This window comes from Myotis davidii, unplaced genomic scaffold (genome assembly GCF_000327345.1).
Source record: "Myotis davidii unplaced genomic scaffold, ASM32734v1 scaffold37, whole genome shotgun sequence".
Lineage (NCBI taxonomy): Eukaryota > Metazoa > Chordata > Mammalia > Chiroptera > Vespertilionidae > Myotis > Myotis davidii.
In genome coordinates, this window is record NW_006289395.1 from 286,281 (window position 1) to 294,553 (window position 8,273).

The window sequence follows — 8,273 nt, forward strand, 5'->3', positions numbered from 1 at the left end:
CCCCTCTGAACACCGCCCTACCCAGGCCCAGATCCACTCCATAGTCTGCACACCTAAGCACACCCCTACCCAGGCCCAGACCCGCCCCCCAGTCCACCCATCTGAGCATACTGGCACCCAGGCCCATGGCCCTGAGCATACCCTGGCCCAGGCCCCAGCCAAGGTTTCCTCGCATGCCTTAGGCCACTCCATGGACTACATAGGTGAGCATCTAACAGTCCATACCCCAACCAGCAACCCTGCTCATCTGACCTATACCCATGCCCACACGTTGGTCCCTCCCCCAACCTCTGCCCCAGACCCTCCTCTAACTTCTGCCCTTGCTACTACTCCTGCCCCAGCCTCTGTTCCAAAATTTGCTTCAATCCTCGCCCCAGCACTGGTCATGACCCCAACTACCACTCCAGTTCCTACTCCTACCCCTACCTCCACCCTTACCCACAGCCTAACTCCTATTCCCTCTACCCTGACTGTCTTCAATCAAGACCTCTCCACTGGCCATGTGATCTATGCTACCCCCATGGTAAAGAAGAACTTATTCTATGGGTGCCCCACCCAGAACACTGGGTATTCCAGAAAGGACTTGGGTACCCTCTTCAGGCCCCAAGACAGAGAGGGCCTGGTAAACTCTGGTAAAGTCGAGCAAACATCGAAGCAACTTAGTGGGGATACTGCCAACACCTCCACAGGATCCATAGTAGGTTACCCGGAGTTGGAGAATATGGGATGGAATAACTCAAATGATGCCAAAGACAAGTTCTTACAGCCTAAGACCTTCCCGTACCGCAGCTTCCAGCCTTGCAATTCTGAGAGGAGAGAAACAGACCCCCAGCCTCCAGTCTACCCCAAATTCCTGGTCTACTCCAAGGATGCTTCACCTTCTCAACCTTGCTTTCATTCTCCCACCAGTGTCCAGAATTCAGTGTACACTGCTCCTCCACCATGCACTCTTTCTCTCCCTCTTGTTTCTCCCAGATCCTTTGTTCTTCAACAATCTACCAACCACCAGGTGAAGCCCTCCACCTCAACACAAACCCCCACCTTACCCCCAATCTCGATACCCTCTTCCCAGTTTCCCATTCCTTCCCAGTTCTCCACCATTTTCCAACCCCCAATCCAACCCCAATCTTCTGAACTTCATGAGAGACTGGGCCTCACCCAAGACTCTGGCCTCCTAAGAACCGCAGGCCCTTCCAAAGACTCTCGAGTTTCCAAGAACCCAGGCCTCGATCAAGATCCAGGCCTAACAAAGCTGCCAGGCCTTACCCAGCATCCTCATCTCTGCAAGAGTTCAGGGCCTGCCCAAGACTCTGGCCTTCGCAAGAATCTAATCACCCCAGAGCCTGGCCCGGAAAAGCACCTAGGTCCGCCTCAAAATGTAGGTATTCTTAGGAGCCCATGTCTCACCCAACCCTCTGGCCTCCATAAGAACCTAACATTTCTCCAAAATTCTGACATTCAGAGGAGCCCAGGCTTTGTGCAAGAGACTGTGCTCTGCAAAAGTCAAGATCACTCCCAAACAACTGGCCTCCACCACAGCCCCGGCCTTTCTCAAGATTCCGGAGGTTACAAGAGTACAGGTAATGCCCAAGACTGGGGAGTCTCCAGAAGTCTAGGCCTTGCCCAAGATTCTGGCCCCCAGAAGAGCCCATGCCTTGCCAAACACTCTGAAGGAAACAAGAGCTCAGGCCAGGAATCTGGTCACTTCAAAAGCCCGGGCCTTGCCCAGACCTGTGGCTTCCATAAGGGCTCAGGCCTCACCAAAGACTCAGGAGACTACAGAAATCTAGGCCCGACTAAAGATTCTGACCCCTATATGAATCCAGGCCTTATCCAAGCCAATGAAGCAAAAAAGAAATGTGGCTTTGCCCAAGATGTTGGAATTCACAGGAGCCCAGAACATATTCCAAACCCTAACTTCCACAAGCACGCAGGAATTAATCAAGACCCTGGCCCACAGAAGGGCCCAAGCCTTACCCAAGACTCTGGCCTCCCCACGACTCACAGCCTTACCGAGAAATCGAGCCTCCACAAGGACTATTACCTTATCCCCAATCCTGACTTCCACAAGAACCCAGGCCTTGCTCTAGGTACTAACTCTGTCCAAGTCTTGGGTCCCTCTCAGATTCCAAAGCCCTTGCTGCCCTCGACGAAGTCATTTGTATGTGAGGAGACTCCTCGGAAGAATGCAGAGCAGCATCTCCCACGGACTCCTGACCCGCTCGGTCAGTACTCCTGCCCTTCCAAGGCCCAGGTGATCTACAGTGACCTGCAAACCTTCTCAGAGGTACCTGTATTGATTGAGTTACAACCATCCTCCCATCAAGTAGGTGGCCAAGAGTGGGTGTACCGTCCTGTGGATACAGCTCCTCCAGCTAGCCAGATCTATCACCAGATGGCTATGCCTCCCAAACCCAACTTGAAGACTCACTGCGCTGGGTCAGGCAACCGGGTAGGGCATGTGGTCTTCGATGCCCGCCAGAGGCAGTTCGGAGTGGGCAGAGACAAGTGTGAAGCTCTATCTCCCAGGCGCCTTCGCCAAGAGGCACCCAGCAACTCAGCGGAGAACACTGAGTGGGGATATCAGTGTGTAATGAGGCCCTCGGAAAAAGAGGGGACCAAGGTGCATTAGGAATAAAGAGGGGAGAGAAATGTTCTGTGATTGATTGAGGACATCCACCCCAGCCCCACTGCTGACACTGGCCACTCTCAGGGTCTGATGGGAGCTGGAACTATACTTGCCCCTTTTCCTCCAAAGCTGCAGAGCTAAACCCATGATCCCCAAGGCCCTGGAGCTGCATTTTCCAACACACTAGCCATTAGCTATCCATGGCTTTTAGAATGTAAATTAATTAAAATTAAAAAAATTTAAAATTCTGTTTTTTTGTTTCATTATTTACATTTCAAGTGCTCAATAGACATGGGTGGCTAGTGGCTACTACATTGGACAGGACAGATTTAGGACATTGTCATCATTACAGCAAATCCTACTAGGCAGTAATGCTTTAGAGTTTAGAGTCACTTTCCTTTCCCTGTCACCCATCCCCAGCTTCTTCAAAACTCCCACAGAGCCCAGAGAACGTAATTCTAATTTTTAGGGTGGCTCAGAGGCCACCTCTGGGGAGGAGGTAAGATGTAGGGATGCCAGATGCCTGATTACCCCAGAATGTGAGAGAGAGCCCAGTCTTCAGTTTTCCTGATCTGGTCTCTCGGGTCACAACCGGATGTATGGAAACCTGCCTCCCCAGTTCTGGGCAGTGTTTGGGGCTCTGAGTTGCTAAGGGAGAAGAGCTCTCTTTGTCAGTGACTAGGAACGCCTGAGACCTGGGCTTCCCAAATTGAGCTCTGGATTCTGAGAGTCCCTTCCTTTACAGGCCTCTAATTTTTCTAGGTGTTTCTGTTTAATTCTCTTGCCCATGGGCTATCACTCCAGGGATAGTCCCCAGGGGAAGGGGTATGTAAGAAGTCCTCGTCCCCCAATGCATAGGTCTGATCTGTAAGCCTGTCCCTGGTGTCCTAACTTTTGTCCCGTTATTCTGGCTCCCTTGTCATCCTGGACTTAAGCTTCGTCCCTGAAAGCATTGGTAACCAAAAACAATTTTCTTCCCCATAATTTCCCTGTGCTCTGCCCCCCCCCCCCCCCCCCCCCCGCCCAACTGGGAGTTTCCTCTGGGTTTGATTTTCAGTCCTGATAACTCATCTGTGTACACACCAGGTATGAGATTCCAAAGTGTTTTTCCCGTCACCACACATGTGTCACTGAGGTGGGTATCATTAATATGTCCCCTCCCCGAGTCAGATGTCCACTCCTGGGTCACCACCTGTGTGTTCTTGCCTCACACGACTACCACCGACTCCAAGGGGAGTTCCTTTCTAACACCTCTCTGGCTCGGCTCTGACCTTGGGCGGGTCATGTGCAGCCTCTCTAGGACGCAGTCTCATCTCCAAGATGCAGTTCTAAGTACATGGAAGAACCCTTCTAGACCTACATGACCAGGGCTCCGCTACTCACATGGGATAGAGGGGCCCCTGTTTCTCCCCAGGCCCTGAGGTGTGTCCACCATTATTGTTTGCTATTTAGATATATCCTATCACCCTTCTGCTCCAACTCCAAGGAATGTTTGTGTGGTTCTGACCTGGGCTTGGAAAGAAACAGAACAGTTTATCTCCATAGAAACTCCAACTCCACCAGGCACTTGAGAGGAACAGTAAAGGATGTGGGGGCGTAGCCCCATCGCTCTGGTAACGCGGAACAAACTGCAACGCCCCGGCCAGCGCGAGATCTGAAAAGAGCGAAGGCAGTGTTGACAGAGGCGGGGCCGGCCCGGGCCACCTGGACGGCTCCTAGAAAGGGGCGAGGCTGGAGCTCCGGGGCGTGGCCCTGCGGGCAGCAGGAAGAAGCTACCTGTTGGATTGCTCTAGTCTAGCTATTCTCTTCCCAGCTCTCGCAGTTGCCCCTGAGGGAAGCCGCAGACCTGAAGCCTTTTCCGAAAAAGGGGTCCGGGGAGGTAGACAGGGACGCCGGAGGGCTATCACGTGCCGAAGGAGGGGTGAGTCCGGTGAACCGGCCCAGGGGGCGGGGACCAGAATAGGAGAAAGGGCAAGGACAGAGGAGGTCTTTATTTGTTCGTTTTCAAGACGGAACTCACAGCCCTTTATCTGCAGACCCGTTGGCGCACCTGCCTGAGGCGCTCTGTCGGCCTCGGGAGGAGAGAAGAGCGGAGGTGCCTTTTGGCCGGTCAAGGCTTCCTCTCGCCTGTGTGGTTCCCCGGCCCCAAACCATAGAGCCGCATGGCTTCCGCGGTCTGGGGGAGTGCCCCCTGGTGGGGCCCGCCGCCCCCGGCCCCAGCCCGCCCGCTCACGGACATCGACTTCTGCTCCGGAGCGCAGCTCCAGGAACTGACCCAGCTCATCCAGGAGCTAGGAGTGCAGGAGAGCTGGAGGGACGGGCCCAAGACGGGCCCAGACCTCCTCCGGGCCAAGGACTTTGTTTTTTCTGTACTCGGTGAGTAACCCTCCCCGGCTTCGGAAACGCGCCGCTCAGCCCCGCCCCGGAGTTGCGTATCACAATCCCTTCTCTTCCCGCAGGTCTGGTTCACCGCCGAGACCCCCGTTTTCCGCCCCAAGCCGAGCTCTTGCTGCTTCGTGGCGGGATTCGCGAGGGCTCCGTGGATCTGGGGCCTTCACCCCTCGGCCCCTATGCCCGGGGGCCTCACTACGACGCCGGCTTCACCCTGCTGGTGCCCGTGTTTTCTCTCGATGGCATCGGGCAGGAGTTGCAACTGGACATGGAATCCTGTTATGCCCGGCTCTGCCTCCCGGAATCGATGCAGGGAACCTCGGTGCGAGAGGCGTGGCAGGACTGCCTGGGACCCCCAGTCCCAGGAGGACGCGAGTCGGCCCCCCGCACCGAAAGCGAACAAAGTCCCCAGGATCAGCAAAGCTCCGTGGACCAACCGCCCGGTGACGTCACCGAGCTGGACCCGCACGTGCCTTTGGAAAAATCACCTGGTAACCGTTCCGGGCCCGAGTCGCCTCGGCCAGATGTAACCGACCTCGGCTTTCCCGCATCCCCGAAAGAACTGGGTGGTGACGTCACCAAAGCAACCACGGAGAGTCCCGCACCGCCGCTGTCGGAGGCTCCGGAGGCGTGGCCCACATTGTGCCCGGCCAAGGTGGCTGCGTGGTTCTTCGCTGTGCTGGCTGAGGTCGCCGAGACCCTGATCCCGGTCCCTGGTGCCCCGCTCTTGGTCCACGCAGCCCGCCACGCGGGATTCACCACCATCCTCCTGGCTACTCCAGGGCCCCCACGCCGTGTCCTGCTTTTCGACCTGATCCCCGTAGTGTCCGTGAATGGCTGGCCCGAGGGGGCTCGGAGCCACTCGTGGGCCGGCCCGCTGGCCTCCGAGTCGTCGTCCTTCTACCTGGTGCCGGGCGGGGACACAGAGCGGCTGGGCGCTTCCGCTGCTCCCGCTGGTGGCCGGGACCCGGGCCGCGGCGCCCTACCTTCTGCGGACGTTACTCTACTGGGCTTGCGAGCGGCTGCCTGCGCTCTATCTGGCGCGGCCGGAGAATGCCGGCGCCTGCTGCCTGGGGCTGCTGGATGAGCTGAGCCGTGCGCTCGAGGCCGGGACTCTGCCCCACTATTTTCTGAGCGGCCGAAAGCTCTGGGCAGGGGACAGCGCGGCTGCGCTGCTTATGGCGTTGGCCCGGCTTCGTGGGGACCCTGCCCGGGCCCTGTGCGCCACGGTGGAGGAGGCCAAGACTGCGCGCAAGGGGGGCGGCTTAGCTGGTGTGGGAGGCGGGGCCCATTAAGGACTCCTACCAGCATGGAAAGTCCCTCACTTGGGAGACACTTAGCACCCTGGACCCAAAATTCCGTTCAAGAAGGCATCCTTGCGGTTCCTCCCCATCATTCCACTCGCCTCGCGCTCCATCCCGGGTACAGGTCTTTCCCGTCTGGCTTCCCTGCTCTCCAAACCTGTGGCCAGCATCCCTCTTGCCCTAGTACAGCCTCTAGCAACTATCTCCCCCCAATTCTTACGGTCTCTTCGGAGTCTATAGGCGGGAGGGGGAGGATAAGTGGAAAGGAGAGCGGTATGGAGATCGGAGACAGACTAACTCGTCTCACACAAAAGCAGTCATATTAAGGAGGCCGGATTTCGCCCCAAGCTGGATCTCGACTCCCTCCCCCCAGTCTCTTCAGTTATTACCCCCACTTTCCTCATTCAGTCCTGTCCTCCCATCCTGGGCCGTAGGGTCCCTTCACTCTCTGGGTGTTCACCCTTCCATTGATCTTAAGCCCCATTTCCCTCCCCTCATCCAGGGTTCCATTCAATGGAGTCACCTTGGTTCCTCCTCCTCTGAACACCCAGATATGCGGCCCTGCCTCAGCTCCCCCTGCCTCTAAGGAACCCCAGGGTTCCTCCCGCCCAACTTAACCCCCTTTTCCTGGCGTCTCCGCCCCCTGCCCCGCCCCCAGGCTGGCTCTCGGAGAAGTGCGAGATGCGGTTGCGATTGCCGCGGCCGCCTCAGCTTCCCACTGTCGCTGCTGCTACTGCTGCCGCCTCTACCGCCGCTGCGCTGGGTCCAGCCGCCAGGCCGTGCTCTGATTTTGCCGGACCAGGGCGCTCTGCGGGGACACCTTCACTCTTCTGGGGGCCCAGGACGCCTAGCCGGGCGTGGAGGGAAGCTCCGTTTGCGGGGGACAGGGAGGGAGGAGCCTGGAACCCGGGCCAGCACCACCCGTCGCGGGATCTACAGGACAGGACAGGTGGAGGGGCGTCGGGGAAAAGGGGGTTGCTATAGGTAGTCCCAGGGAGGAGGGGGGAAGCCCTGTAGCAGCGATGCGCTCAGATTTGTAGGGGGCCTGTTCACATTTGGGAACTGGTGACTTGGGCGCACTCTTTTGCGGGGCTGGTTGGACTGGAGGGGGTGGGATCTAAACAGCACCAGCTGTTCCTGAGGAAATTAAGGGGCGGCCGGAGGGGAAAAAAAAAACCCACCACCAAAACGGATGCTCCTTATTTCCAGGTTGACAGAGGGCCCCCCAGACACCTACCTGGTGTATCCACCAGGAAGGGTGGATTTGGAGGTGACTTCAAAAATAGTGGAGGGTAACATGGGCTCAGCAATTTGAACCCTGAGCCACTAGAAATGGGGGTGACTTGGTGAGAAAAAAAAAAAGGTATTGTCTAGAGACGGAGTCTGATAACCCGTTCTCACTGAACAGGAACAGCCTGGATATTCCAAGACATAGTTTGGGGGGATTTCAGTGGGGAAAAGTGGGAGACCCTCTTCACTTCGAGGGTGGCAAAGTTGGGCTCTTCCCTGACCCTGGCAGGGCCCCCGCAGGGGTGGGGTGAGCTAATATTCCCAAAGCTAAGGATCCACAGCCTTTAGATCATAGAAGTGGATTTGGCAGGAGTTCAGGGGCCCTGAAATAGGGTGAAAAGATGCCTGGGGGTGTTGGAACCACGTATTGGAGATGTTGAGGGTTATGACTTTGGGATAGGGTAAGTGGGGACAGAGTACTGGAGAGCAGGGGAGGGGGCAAAAGTCCAGGTGGGGTTGCCTGAGAGGTACGTAGGCTGCTGGATCCGGTGGAGCCAGCAAGGGGGCCCGAGGGTGCGAGCCTTACTTGGAAAAGCCTAGGTGGCTCTTTGTGATTGGTTGTCCTTAGTTTTCAAATTAACTCTGAGGCCTTTATAAACTTAGGTTTTCGTTTGCTTACTTGGGCTGCTAAAACATTAGAACCTTCTCAGTCTAAAGGC

General features: G+C 56.7%; 1 protein-coding gene across 1 annotated transcript; it reads left to right on the forward strand.

Annotated features, from left to right (window-relative positions):
- Positions 1–4,791: 4,791 nt before the first annotated feature.
- Positions 4,792–7,686, forward strand: LOC102754518 (transmembrane protein 102). The gene is given in 3 exon segments (XM_006761636.2): positions 4,792–5,005; positions 5,089–5,950; positions 5,952–7,686. Coding segments are annotated over 3 exon segments (1,440 nt in total). The 3' UTR covers positions 6,316–7,686.
- The last annotated feature ends 587 nt before the right edge of the window (positions 7,687–8,273 follow it).